Below are 14,585 nucleotides of genomic sequence, written 5' to 3'. Positions count from 1 at the left end.
AATAGGATTTTATGTGATTGAAAGTAACATGGCTTTTATACAAGGTGTCTAAAACTCAGTGCAATTTTAAGTCATCTAGTAAATGTTAGATGTACTACTTGGAAGTTATAAAAGTATAAGAGCTGTTCAGATGATGGTTGAAAATCAAACTAAAAAATTATTGTAATGGATTAAAGAACAAGGAATTTTAAATCCCAGGACAAATGCTGTTTAAAAATGAGACTAAATTATATTCTTCTTTCATTTTATTTACAAATTAAGCCTGTGTATGAAAAAATTCAAATATATCACAGAATTTTGATTCCTTTCTGAAATCTCCTGCATACAAAGAAATGAGCAGAAGAGAAATTGCTAGTTCATTCAGTAAATACCTGAAACCACTGTAACAGAATCCTGTTTGAAATCCATAGGTATAACAATTATTATTGCTCAAATTCTTACTGCCAGACAATTCTGGATCTAAATTAGTCAGAATACACATGAATCAGTAGAGCACTGTTTAAGACCAATAACAGGGGATGTCTTAAAGGATAAATGGTTCAGCAAAATCTTAAAATACTGAGATAGATTGTGGTAAAACTGTTAGTATTCAGAGAATACTTATTTAAGTCTCCTGTGTTACCTTTTATATCTAAGCGTTGAATAAAGATACTTATGTCCTAAAACTTGCCCCATAGTAAGAATTATGTGGGTTATTTGTTAAATTGACTCCTATACCTTTTCCCTAGAATGGATTCCAATTCAGTTGGCTTGGTGCAGGGCCTAGGAATCTGTATCATTAACACAGTCCCATATTTCCTATAGTCAGACAAGTTTGAGAAACAGTTCATTAAGACATCTATATTTAAAACATCAAAGCTGGTTTTAACAGTCATCCACTGCTGCTTTAAGGGCTGTGATGTGTGTTCAGGGACACCTGAATACGTATTTGCATGCAACCAGCTATAGCACTGTTAACAAGCCAACAGTGTCTGCATTCTATGGCTGTGTGGTCTGGTTAGCTTCATTCTGTTCCAAGAACATACTTTCCCCAAATCCTGGTCAGCTGTCTGGCAAAGTAAGTTACTTGTTGCAAACAGAACTGAGGGCTCCTGGATTGAAAAATTCAAATCTATCACCACTGCTAGAAAAGTGCACATTTAAAAATCAAACAAACAAAAATGTGATCATTTTACTAGGTAAAATTCAAAAGCACTTTAAAACCACCACTATACATATCTTAGTGTGAAACTACTTTAAATAGAAATCCCTTAAGTGTAATGTTTTTGGTAAACATTATTTAAGTATGATATACATACAGGAAAGTGCTTGAATCATGTGTGTGAATTTTTACAAAATGAACACACCCATGTATGGCAGGATCCACAAGAATCAAAACATTACCAACACCCTAGAAGGTCCCCATATTCCACCCTCTTGATGACACTCCCTTCCCCACATGTGTAACTGCTATCCTGACTTCAAACACCACATATTAGTTTTATGCTTTTGAATTCTATATAAATGGAATCATACAGTATACTTTCTTTTGTTTAGCTTCTTTAAACGTTATTAGTGAGGTTCATTCATGTTGTTGCATTAACTCTCACGTCTATATAGTATTTCACTGTGTGAATATACCACAACCCACTTATCCATTCTTCCATACTTTTTGGGTCATATCTTCTGGTTGTGAACATGTATGTATGCATTTCTATTGTGTATTAGGTATTACTAACTCAACTTTGTAGATACCACCCAAAGTAGTTCTCCAAAGTGGCTGTAGAAATTTATGCTCCCACCAAAAATGTATGAGTTCTGGTTGCTCCACATCTGTATCAACACTTGGTATTCTCTGTCCTTTCCATTTTAGTCATTCTAGTGTATATAAAATTGTATCTCGTGGTAATTTTAATTCACATTTCCCTGATGACTAGAAGCTGACCATCATTATTCAACGATTTTGTGAGGTGCCTGTTCAAGTCTTTCATCCATTTATGTCATCATTTATCTTTTTTTTTTTGACTTGGAGTTCTTCATATATTCTGGATATAAATCCTCAATAAGGTATTTATAATTGTTTATGTTTTTACTCCTCCCCACTTTAAAGACTTCTGTTATATAATTTTGGTAAAAATGGCTATTTCTAGACTCACCTTCCTAAACTCTGGCTCAAACTCAACAGTTTCTCAAACACATTTTCCTTCTAAAAATGACTTGAGTCATGACAATGTCCACAAGCACCTTGGCTAGCCAGCCATTTCTCCCTACTTTTCTTCTGATTGCTTTATCTGTCTCATTTATAAACCCAACTTCTTGGTTCTGAATGAAAAGTACATAATAAGGAAAAGATATACAGTATGATTGAGCACAAAGAGACACTAGAAATCAGGAGGTCTGAATTCTGATATTAAGTGGCTGTGTGACACTGGGCAAATCAGTTAAACTTCCACTTCTCTTCTGTATTATGAGGGGGTTGGAATATATGATCAAAATCCCCACTAATCCAAGAAACTGCTTTACTTTCAGGAGCATTAAACCCCACATCTGCCTATTTATAATCATAATTGGTGTGTGTACTATCTGCTCTTTAAAAGACATCTTTTCTCTTTGAAGAGATGCTCTTTTAAAAACTCTTTTCAAAGAGTGTCCCGATCCTTTTACAGGGTGCTTCTTTATGTTGCAGAACAATGGCTTTTCAGTTATTGATTGAACAATCTTTTTTTCCTATGTCTTAAGAGGCCTGAAGCAGATGCTATGAGTTCCCCACCCAAATCTCTTCAGCCATGAGTACCATTTCAGTGCCCACCAGCTGACCTCCCAACTGCCGGCACCTAAATCTCTTTGCAGAGGGTTTCCTGTGGCCACCAGAGCCCGATCTACTTATACTCATGTGCTGGGCACTGACTCTCCCTGTCTTTGTGGGAACTGCCTTCAGTGGATGACTGACAGCAGGTGGCTGTCAATCAACGATGCTGAAAGGACGCTAGTTCCTTTGCACCCCAGGTGGAATATAACGAGGTGCATATTTTTCAGTTGTTCCCAGAACTCCCCAGCAGGATGGTGCTCCAAAATGTTGACTTGCTTGATAAGAACACGTATTGGCTTCCTTCAATTCTGTCTTAATTCTCTATTTCCCTACTGGTGCTTTCCTAGGATCTCATCCCAAATAAACTGTCTGCACGCAAATACATGTCTCAGTGTCAACTTCTGGGGGAACTCGAACTAAAAGGGAGCCCTTAGAACAACTTCAGAGGCATTTTATCACACCTCACCTGAGAAAATTGGTTCCCTTCTTCATACTCTTACATTGTGGCAATACATTAAAACTAATAACCTGAAAATACTGGATTATTACCAAAAAAGAATAAAAATCACCCATTCTATAATGAATAAGCTTTCTCATGAATTTTTAAGTATTTCTCTACATAAAGTTGGTAGAGTTTTTCATTTCACACTGCTTCTTACTCCTTTAGAAATTGTTAAAATACACTTAAGGAGATAAAAACCATGTTGCTACACTGGGTCTTAAATAATTTGGCTTGCAGAATTACGAATTACAATGCTTTAGTTCATTTGCCAAAAGTAGAGATGAGTACACTGATTTCCTTTCATTTTAAGTCTACTTTTAGAAACCATTCATTTTTTCAATTTAAAGTAATATTCAGAATGCTATGGGATTCCATGTACCATATTTCCAAATCACAGTGGTACATGATTATAGGACTTTTTGCAGTCTATAGTGAGGGCGCCAATTCAATTTCATGATCTTAAGTAACAATCTATAAAGAGGGAAATAAAAAACTTTAAAGTTCATACTGAAAACAAGCCGAAATACAATAAGGTGGCACTTTTTTTAGCAGATCTTGCCACACCCACACAAAAAAAGGAAAAATGTTAATTTAAATCCACTTTTTATTCTTTCATAGATTTTAACAATTATACACAACTTTTAACATAAAGATAGTGAAACCTCAAGGATAAGGAGGCAATATATACGACCTCTTCTATTCGTTTGTCAGGATGGAAGGAAGTTTCCAAAGGGTACAATGTGTGAGATTTAACACTGGAAAAATACATATGAAACTTGTTAACTGGCTCCACTTAGGATCAGGCACAGCACAATAAATATAGAACTGCATCATCTTTTTAAAAGACTGTTGTTAACTTTAACACATTCTTATTAAAGAAATATGATCAGTGACCAATGTGAAATTCTACAACATATGGGTGAAGGGACACTTACAGTGAGGCTCTGAGCAAAGCTTCTCTAGCATGTTCACACCCATACATCAACATTCTTAAAAAGGAGTAAGAATGTACATTGCAAATTCAGAAAAACACAAAAGAAACTTGGTCAAACTTTCTTCGTCATATCATTCATTACTAACACAATCCTAGTTTGCTGGTAGATTTAAGGTAGGAATTGAAAGTTTTTGAAATTCTTTTAATTTCCACTGGTCTTAGGGCCTCTGGGTAGGAGGCCACATTGGAAAGCAAACTGATTCAGCAGCACCATTACATCCACGTCTCAACAAATCACTGCACAATTTTTATCTTCCAATATTCTGAAAGGTTAAAAAAAGATACATGGCAGAATACTTATTCTGAACAGCAGGCCACTGTAAGAACATGTAATCTGCAAGGATTTAAACAAACATAGCTGAATTCTCTAACTGCATCTTTCCTTAACAGACCAAAAGAAATATATTACCTAATGTGCCTTATCATACAAACACAGAAACTTTTATTTTAAAACATATACTTAAAAGATAGGAAGAAATGATCTTTTTTTCACATGACCCAGATTCTGTTATCAGCAGATATAAGAATTAACTTCATCCCTATGAAACAGAATGGAAACTGTTATGCTGCTACAGCTACAGGTATTCTGAGAAATCTTTTGAGCCAGTGAATCAAAAACCATGTGAAAGAATAATATTTTTTACAATCAGGAAGCTGGTTGTTCAGAAATTCAATTAGCAAACAAAAACATGTGAAACATGTCATTATCTTGTAAAAACATAGTGCCACTCTGGCCCCAAGAATCACTAAAGCCCAGCTGGTCCTTAAAGGTGCAAACAGCCTTTAACCACTACTAAATATCTTCTCTGTGGCATTTTACTGCCTATCACATTGCCACATGATTCTTAGAAGCTTAGGGTTCTACGATGTTTGAGGAAAAAAAAGAGGGTGTGATGTGGATCAACTTCTTGGTGATTGTTTTAAACGTAATTTTAAAAAGAATTTGCTAGCAATGTAGTATAATAGTCCTTGATACCGAATTTTTCCTAGTGAAGTAAAATAGGCTTTAACAAGATGATGTTAATCTAAGTTTGATCACCTGGCTCCTTTTTCACTTTTTTAGAGGGCACTGATTCATCTATTGTGCTGAGTCCCACAAATGCCTGCTTTAAAAACAGTACAGTTCTCAACAGTTTCCCACAAACATTCTTGATTTATACTGGGGGAAAGCAACACATAATAGAAACATTAATTATTCACGTTTTAAAAAAGTAATTATTTCCTACAAAGCAGGTTACTTAGCAAAATGCTAAGCTGCAAACAACTTTACCACACAGATGTTGAGTCATTTCACAATGAACCTGACAAAATGTATAGAAGTCTGGCCTTCCATTCCAGATCCATTGCAAAGAGAGTACACGCGGTAGTCCTGTTTACAATTTAATGGCGATGAGGAAAGGGCAAACCTAGGACAAGGAGAGACGTCACCCTACATACACGTTTACAGTAGTGTAGCCATTGTATATCCTATTTACTACATTCACCACTTTGGAGAAAGGATCAGGGAGGCCCTTCAAACACTGGAACAAAGGAATGTTTGTTTTATATAAGACCTACCAAATAAACAGGGAAACAAATGATAACACACATAGGCACTAGTCTCAAAGCTGCACAATAAAGAAGCAAAGGGTTTGAGATGAGAAATTTAGGAAAATATACACATATGAGACCTTGCTGAGGAAAAGGAGGAAAGAAATCACAGTTCTAATCTTCAAGGCTACGGAATGCATTCTGCATATCCTCAAGAAGTTGTGCATAGTCGGCCTTGATCTTTGCCTCACCATCTTTCACTGGATCCTGAAAGAAGACATGACAGAATTCAATTTACCTTTGGAAAATAATTTTCAGAACACATAGTGAGTTATTTATATTTACTATATTTGAGTACTAGGCTGAGGTGCACTGGTAAAACACAGGCAGGAGGCAGAATTAACCTTATTTTTCTTTTTTCCTTTAAGGGTAGAAATGTATAAAGTAGTCATCCAACCAAACAGAAGACAAAATTTCCATTTTGTGTCTTGCTTGCTAACTGTATTCAACAACCAATGGATTTACCCTCAACGATATGCAAACTATTAGGGAATTATGCAGCAATGTGTATTAGATGCATTCCTCTCTGTGTATATGATAGTCGGAATTTAATCAAAACAGAATTTACTATTCAAGGTCTGGTAGTATCACCTTGGGACGGGGGGAGTAAAATTTCTAAAATAATCTCAAAATGCACCCCATTTAAAATCTGTATGGAAAGCAACTTAATTGAGTAAAATGTATGAAAGAAACCTTAAAGTGTTTAAGCCCTCTGACCCAATCTTCCACTTCTGAGAACATATACTAGGAAAATACACAAAACCAACTACATGAACAAAGTTGTCCATACCAACAACTGGAAATTTCCTAAATGCCTAAGAATAGGAAAATATTATTCTCCAGCCACAAAATAGTGCTATAGAAAAATACTTAATGATATTAAAGAACAACTGAAATGTTAATTTGATACAATATACCTGTAAACAGAAAAAAGAGAGCACCTTTAGTTATACTACCAGAAGTCATCACTATTATATTATTGCATATATTTTTTTATCATCTTCCTATGAATGTATAATTTTAAAAAATAAAATTTGGATCAAATTACATATGGAATTTCTTTGCAACCAACTTTTTTCACTAATTATACCATAAGCGTTTCCCTGTGTCTTTGGATATTCTTTGAAAAAAAGATGTTAATGCCTTTATAATATTTTTGCTGTAATGTACATGCCACAGTGGTTCCGTTCACTTTTGGATGACATTTAAAAGTTTAATATACAATCTTTTACATACATCCATATCAAAATCTCTAATTTTTTCCTTGGGTTATATGTTTTGAAATGGAAAGACAGGACTCAAAGGGTGTGAATATTTTAAAATCCTTGATACAGTGAGTGTCTATACAAATTTACTTCCAATCTATAATGCAAACACTATATACATAACATACACATTCAGAGAATCACTCTTAATTTCTCAGTAGGAGATTAGCAAATATACTTGGATGTCATGACTTAGAAATAATTAAATACAACTCAACTGATCAAGTGTTTTAAAAACAATCTTACACATTTGAGTTTCTACAGATAATTTCACTTAATTATCTATTTATGTCTTGTGTACTTCCCAAAGAATGAGAGTCTACTTAAAAGTAAAAATGATGTGTAATAGGATACTTGAAGTAAGCAGCAGAAATCGTTTCAGAGGAGCATCGGGATTAGATATTAACAGGCACTTGAGGTAAGGTAACTGCTCCTTAGCAATGATTTTAGCTCTAAATTGCCTGGCAGTTAAGACAAAAGGGAAAACACGTCGGCGTTTATTTTAGACGTGACATACTATAGTCTTTATCATGTGAATTCCTATTTGAACATAGCTTTGAGGTCTCTTCTGGTTTTACATAACCCGAGCATGTATGAAAATGATAAATGCCAGTTTCACACACCAGGTTTGGGACCCAGATATTTTAAAAAATCAAAAAGAAACTACTAAAAGAAGTTTATGGTAGAAACAAATATACCTTGAATTTCATGGAGGAAAGCTTATAGAGGATCTCCCCCATGTGCTCACGGATAATGGACCATGTGATTTTATTGTCACTCTGGGCAGTGGTTTCAACAGCTCTGCGGGCCATATCATAAAATGCAATCATGTTGGACAGCATCCCTACTGTCTTGTAGAATGGGCAGAACCTAGGATAAATGGAAGTCAAAATAATAAACAAAAACAAAATCCAAAGCAAGTTCATAGTTTTTACTTCATCTGTAAAATACCAGAGCATTAACTTCTTTATTTAGATATGCACACTACTTACATTTATTGCATGATACATAAGGAATGAAAAAAGAATAGTGGAAAAGATCAATAATACTTAACCAGAGTTTTTGGACAGAGATGTCTCAGGAATAGGGGGTGGATGGAGAGATGGAGCTATGTATTCTTTTATTTAAAGAGTGACGTTAATTTTTGTTAACACAATCAAACAGGAAGAACAATGAAACAGTACTGCTACAATCTAATGACCTCTGAGGGTTTGTGTTTGTACAGTGCAGTTAAAGCAGTTACCCAAATGGTAAAATAACTGAGTTGTAAAGACTCCCTTGTGACAGTCGGTGAAGGTTTAATAAATAATAGGAAAGCAGGGAACTGCAATTTCCTAAAGTTAATAAGCATTTCCTTTCTCCATTAATGTGTCCACTTTCATTTACCCATATCTTTTAATAATGAAGACACAGAAGTTAATATTCAACTTGCATCACATGCATTCTAATCAAATTTCCAACGCATTTAAACTTACTTGCATACACAATTTCATGCACACTCTCCATTACACTCTCTTCAAATAATTTTCCCTTTGTGGAGATATCTTTGTGTGGATGCTTCCTAGAGCTTCTTAAGTTCCTGATAGGTTTTTTTGAGCCTTACTGATTATACTGTCATATTTTCTGCTTGTCTTACATTCTGGTAGTCTTCCTATGTGTTCAGTTTCCACTTTAGTCTTATACAGGGCCAAATATGATTGAGGGAGAAAAACTAGCCTATGATGAAAAAGGGTTCAAATTATCAAAGTTTAAAAGAAATGGGAACTTTTAAATAAGCCATGGAAGTAGCAGAGACAATAATGAAAAACAAGCACTGGGCAGGAGTAGCAGGGACTGGTGAGATGTCCGACAGGGACTTCAGTAGAAAGAAAAAGAATATGACTCTTGGGCTTCCCTGGTGGCGCAGTGGTTAAGAATCTACCTGCCAATGCAGGGGACATGAGTTCGAGTCCTCGTCCAGGAAAACCCCACATGCCGCGGAGCAACTAAGCCCGTGCACCGCAACTACTGAGCCTGCACTCTAGAGCCCACGAGCCACAACTACTGAGCCCACGTGCCACAATGGTGAAGTCTGCATGCCTAGAGCCTGTGCTCTGCAATAAGAGAAGCCACCAAAATGAGAAGCCCGTGCTCTGCAACAAAGAGTAGCCCCCGCTCTCTACAACTAGAGGAAGACTGCGTGCAGCAACAGCGACCCAACGCAGCCATAAATAAATAAATAAATAAATATAAAAAGAATAGAACTCTTGGGAAATGAGGCACGAAAGTATATTATTTAGGAAAAGAGTAGAAGAGGCACAGGCTGTGGTAACAGGTAGTGAGAAAAGCTTCTGAAAGAGGCAATGATCCCCAGGCTCTGTACACTAAGCCACAATTTAATCTAATTAAAGATGGCTGGATAATGAGTGAAAACACTGTCATAACTGGAAAAATGAGCCAACTCAAGATAAGGGAACATACTGGATCACTAGATGTCTGCTATGAAAATATAAAATAAACCTATACACGGAGTCAGAGTGTGTCTGTATGAGAAAAAAAAGGCGGCGAGGGTTTTGTTTTGTTTTTTGTGTTTTTTTTGTGGTATGCGGGCCACAACACTGCGCCACCAGGAAAGCCCCGAGGGGAGGGTTTTAATGTGTAGGCAGCTCCTTCTTCAACACTTGATAGAATATCCTCAAATTAAAAAAAGAAAATCAGGCTAGATTACCTGTCATAAGGAGTATATCCATTTTGTTGAAGGAAATCATCTTTGATAAGTTTTGCTACCTCCAGAGTGATTTTATCTGTTTCTGCTAGTGAAGCCTAGAAGAGGAAAAAATACATTTTTAGAAATTTACTGCCACAACGTGGGACCAATAGTTCTAACCAGTTAGCATGCAGAAACCACATAATCAACACACGATCACCTATCATTAATAAATTCACTTCAGGGGCTTCCCCGGTGGCGCAGTGGTTGAGAGTCTGCCTGCTGATGCAGGGGACACGGGTTCGTGCCCTGGTCCGGGAAGATCCCACATGCCGCGGAGCAGCTGGGCCCGTGAGCCATGGCCGCTGAGCCTGCACGTCCGGAGCCTGTGCTCCGCAACGGGAGAGGCCACAACAGTGAGAGGCCCGCGTACCGCAAAAAAAATAAAAATTAAAAAAAAAATTAAAAAAAATAATAAATTCACTTCATAACTGCTTCCTGATTGATGTTCTTTTTTGGATTTTGTTGTGAAAATATATAACATAAATTTACTATCGTAACGATTTTTAAGTGTAGTTCAGTAGGTTAAGTATGTTCACATTGTTGTGAAACAGATTTCCATAACTTTTCATCTTACAAATTTGAAACTCTATACCTATTAAACAACAACTCCCCTTCCGCCCTCCCGGTCCCAGTTAACCACTACTCTACTTTCTACTTCTATGAATTTGACTACTTCAGATACGTTACATATAAGTATTTGTCTTTTTGTGGCTCGTTTATTTCACCTAACATAATGTCCCCTCAAGGTTCATCCACGTTGCAACATGTGTTTGAATTTCCCTTCCTTCTCAAGGCTGAAATGGAATATTAATTCCATTGTGTGTGCATGTGTGTGCGCGTGCGCACGTGAGTGTGTTGCAAAGGACATCTGGGTTGCTCCCACCTTTTAGTGCTTAGATGTTTCTATGAACATGGGTACACAAATAGGCTGATTTTTTTTGAAACACCACATAGAGAGAAATGCCCAGCCAACCCTTAGCTATTCCAGTCATCCTAGCCCAGGCACCAGACATGTGAGGGAAGAAACTTTCAAATGACTATGGTCTCAGCCACCATATGACTGCAAAAACTGTATGAGGGGACCCAAGCAAGGCTTCCCATCTGAGTCCACTAAACCCAAAAACCATGAGCAAAAAAACACTACTTAAGCCACTATATGTCGGAGTGGTTTGTTATTCAATAATAATCTAAACACCAATCATCTTTCTACTTTCCATAACACAAGCAGGTCCCTCAAATATCTGCTGGATAAAGGAATAATCTAAAATCCTATTAGCTTAAAAAATATTTAATAAATACTAATTCTCCCAGCAAGAATCCACATATCCAAGGTTCTGTTTGTCCTTAAAAAGCTTCAGTGCAACTCACAGACCTGTCTTCCACAAGATTTTACAACCTACCTTTCCCACAAGCTGTACAATTTCTGCCAAGTCTTCTTCTTCCTGCAGAATCTCCTTAGCTTTGGTCCTCAGAGGAACAAACTCTGTGAAGTGTTTGTCATAGTACTCATCCAAGGCACGCATGTACTTGCTGTAGCTGATCAGCCAGTTGACAGACGGGAAATGCTTCCGTTGAGCTAGTTTCTTATCTAAGCCCCAGAATACCTGATTTAAAGACAAAAGCAAAAACAAAACATAAAAATTTTTCTTAAATACAATTTTTTTTGAAGTATTGAAATGTATTTGTTTGTCCTAAATATGCAATTCTATACTTTTCTGGTCAAATTATTTATCTTTTTAGTATATAACAAGTATACATGAAATAGAACAAAACTGCAAATAGGAAAATGTATTTCTTTTAGTTTCAGTATGGGTAATATCTACAAATCAAAATTTCCTTAATAGTATGTCAAATCTGATAGCAAAAACACTGACTCCTTTGAAGATTATGACAGTGCAATATAAACAGATGAACCAGAAAATGCTTATTAAGATAGATACTTCACTTTAATGAAAACCTCTAAATGTTCTGAATAAATTCAGTTCCCTATCATTAAGGGCCAATCCTAAAAGATGTGACAGTCATTTTTCTGAGGCCAAACATATATATGTATTTTATGCGTTCCTAACTTTGCTCCCCATTTCACTGCAATTAAAAATTCAAAATTTCAGCAAAGGTTAAACATCTTGAAAGTTGTGAATTTAGCCTCTACCACTTCCTTTTATCTGAAACTGACAGAAATATAGGCAAATATTCTATTTTTCCCATATGAATAATACATATGCTTATAAATGTATCAACATTAAAAAAATTATAGCTCTGATTTATATACATCTTTCATTTAGGCTTACTTTTTAAAAATTTTTTATTTATTTATTTTTTATACAGCAGGTTCTTATTGGTTATCTATTTTATACATATTAGTGTATACATGTCAATCCCAATTTTCCAGTTCATCCCCGCCCCCACCCCCCCCAGGCTTACTTTTAATGGCCAAGTTGGCTGGCTATCCACTAGAATTCATGCCCTTGTCACCGGGAAGCTGCCTAGGCAGAAACTACGCTTTCCAAGTTTTGCTTTCATCTGGGTGTGGCTAACAGAATGAGTGGAGTGACCAGGCCTAAGCCCAAAGTAGGTGTGCCTTCTACACAGTCCCCCTGTGCCAGCCAGATGCAGACAACTACCAGGCTAGGTGGAGCCCAAGGTGGAAGAAGCGCTGGTTCTGGATTACTGTGGAATGGAAAAGAGCTGCCCTCTAATAGGGTTACCTGCCTTGGACCATACCACGAGGAGAAACTTCTATGGGGTTTTTGCCATTATATCTTTTCTGGGCCCATTTGTTTCTACTCCTAGGGTTACTCTAACTCAAAGTGTAGTATTACTTTAACACGAATAAAACTTTGCTACCCGGATGTATTTTCCACTTACAGAATATTAAATCTATTATAAACTCTAGATAAAGAGCTAAGAAAGAACAGACAGCACTGAAGACTTTCAGTAGTAAGAATGTTGCTAAAACAGACTTTACCGCTGCCTACTCTTCAGTGACCAAATGAAATACTTCACAGTGATGTGGATAACATGAGGACAGCCTGGGGTGGGGTGGAGCTCAGAAGCTGACTACACGAGGGAAAGATATACCTGAACAATACCAAGAGTAGCAGATGTAACTGGATCAGAAAAATCACCACCAGGTGGAGAAACTCTAAATTTAAAAGAAGAAAAAGTCATTAGAAATGCTTATGGAAAATAACTTGTATATAAAAGCAATTTTTTGCAAGTCCATTTTAATGTAAATAACTTTAGAAATATGACCTTCGGAAAGAAAATGTTATACAAAAATCTTAAATAAAAACCAGTACTAAGTTAAAAATTAAGAATGACAACTATTAAACACCTTCTAGTTTGAGAAATGAGACAGATTTAATTATAATCTGTTTCACTATTCTAATCAAACAGATGAAACAGGAAGGAAGGAAAAGGTCTGAGAACAAAGTATGGCTTTATGTGGGGATCGTGAATCTTCACATTGTTTTTATCATGATACAGTCTTACCTTAACATGTCTATAATTTTCTAAATTATTTCTATGATATTGTGACTTGAATATAATAACTCAGTCAAGTCAAATCTATAGAACCATAACATGTAGAGATGACCCTAAACATGTGCATTTTAAAGAGCTCCTTGGATGACTCAAGTGCAACCTTGGTTAAGAATCACTGCTCTCGGGCTTCCCTGGTGGCACAGTGGTTGGGAGTCCGCCTGCTGATGCAGGGGGCGTGGGTTCGTGCCCCAGTCCGGGAAGATCCCACATGCCACGGAGCGGCTGGGCCCGTGAGCCATGGCCGCTGAGCCTGCGTGTCTGGAGCCTGTGCTCCGCAACGGGAGAGGCCACAACAGTGAGAGGTCCGCGTACCACAAAAAAAAAAAAAAAAATCACTGCTCTCAGGGGGGCTAAATATTGTCTCTTTAAAATAAATAACCTTTTTTCTTATGAAAAGTACAGTTTTGATACCTACGCTCCTACAATGCTGACACTCCCTTCTCTCTCAGGATTTCCAAGACATTTCACTCTGCCAGCTCGCTCATAGAATGAGGCCAGGCGGGCACCAAGATATGCAGGATATCCACTATCTGAAAAATGAAAAGAAATTTTAAGGAGCGGTTATAAGCCAGTCCCCAAATCCTAAAAGTCTTGCTTATGTAATAAGCAATACAAAGACTTACCTGCAGGCATTTCAGCTAAGCGACCAGAGATTTCTCTAAGAGCCTCAGCCCATCTGGAGGTAGAGTCAGCCATCATACTGACGTGATAGCCCATGTCACGGAAATATTCTGACAGTGTAATTCCTAAATTGGGAAGAATATTACAAGTTATAATCCTATAAAGTATCATCCTGACTTTTTCACCCTTAAGAAAAATTTAAAGCAATAAGTTCCTAAGACTGCTAGCTGTTCACCATAATCTGTGCTGCTTCTTTTGGGCATACAGCTGAATTATATTGTCTAGCCTCCTCTGCATTTAGATGTGGCAAGTAACTGACCCCTATCTAATGGAATGTAAGAGTCATGTGTTCCACCACCAGGCAAGCCACACATCCTTCCATGCTACTTCTTCCTTCTGGTTTACTGAGAGGGCGAGAACTCCCAGGATCCATGCAAGATATGTGTCGAAATGAAAGAGCTCTTTTCAGCCTGCGTCCCAGCCCAAAAATGACAGAATAATGAAGATTGCCCGGATCATCTGAAATAAAT

At 36.9% G+C, this 14,585-nt stretch overlaps 1 protein-coding gene across 1 annotated transcript in view; it reads right to left on the bottom strand.

The window, feature by feature from the left end:
• Positions 1-3,876: 3,876 nt before the first annotated feature.
• ATP6V1A (ATPase H+ transporting V1 subunit A) overlaps positions 3,877-14,585 on the bottom strand; it is a 54,603-nt gene continuing 43,894 nt past the window's right edge. The window contains exons 9-15 of the mRNA XM_089910548.1: positions 14,058-14,180; positions 13,850-13,964; positions 12,970-13,033; positions 11,289-11,492; positions 9,847-9,941; positions 7,838-8,009; positions 3,877-6,081 (exon numbers count right to left, since the gene is read on the bottom strand). Coding sequence (XP_089766674.1) covers positions 5,989-6,081; positions 7,838-8,009; positions 9,847-9,941; positions 11,289-11,492; positions 12,970-13,033; positions 13,850-13,964; positions 14,058-14,180 — 866 coding nt within the window. The 3' untranslated portion in view covers positions 3,877-5,988. The remainder of the gene's footprint in view (positions 6,082-7,837; positions 8,010-9,846; positions 9,942-11,288; positions 11,493-12,969; positions 13,034-13,849; positions 13,965-14,057; positions 14,181-14,585) is intronic.

Source organism: Delphinapterus leucas, chromosome 4, assembly GCF_059928025.1.
Source record: "Delphinapterus leucas isolate spDelLeu-1000000601 "Yukka" chromosome 4, BTC_Dleu_Yukka2, whole genome shotgun sequence".
Taxonomy (NCBI): Eukaryota; Metazoa; Chordata; class Mammalia; order Artiodactyla; family Monodontidae; genus Delphinapterus; species Delphinapterus leucas.
Note: the sequence above shows the minus strand (reverse complement) of the source record. Positions and strands in the feature narration are given on the sequence as shown.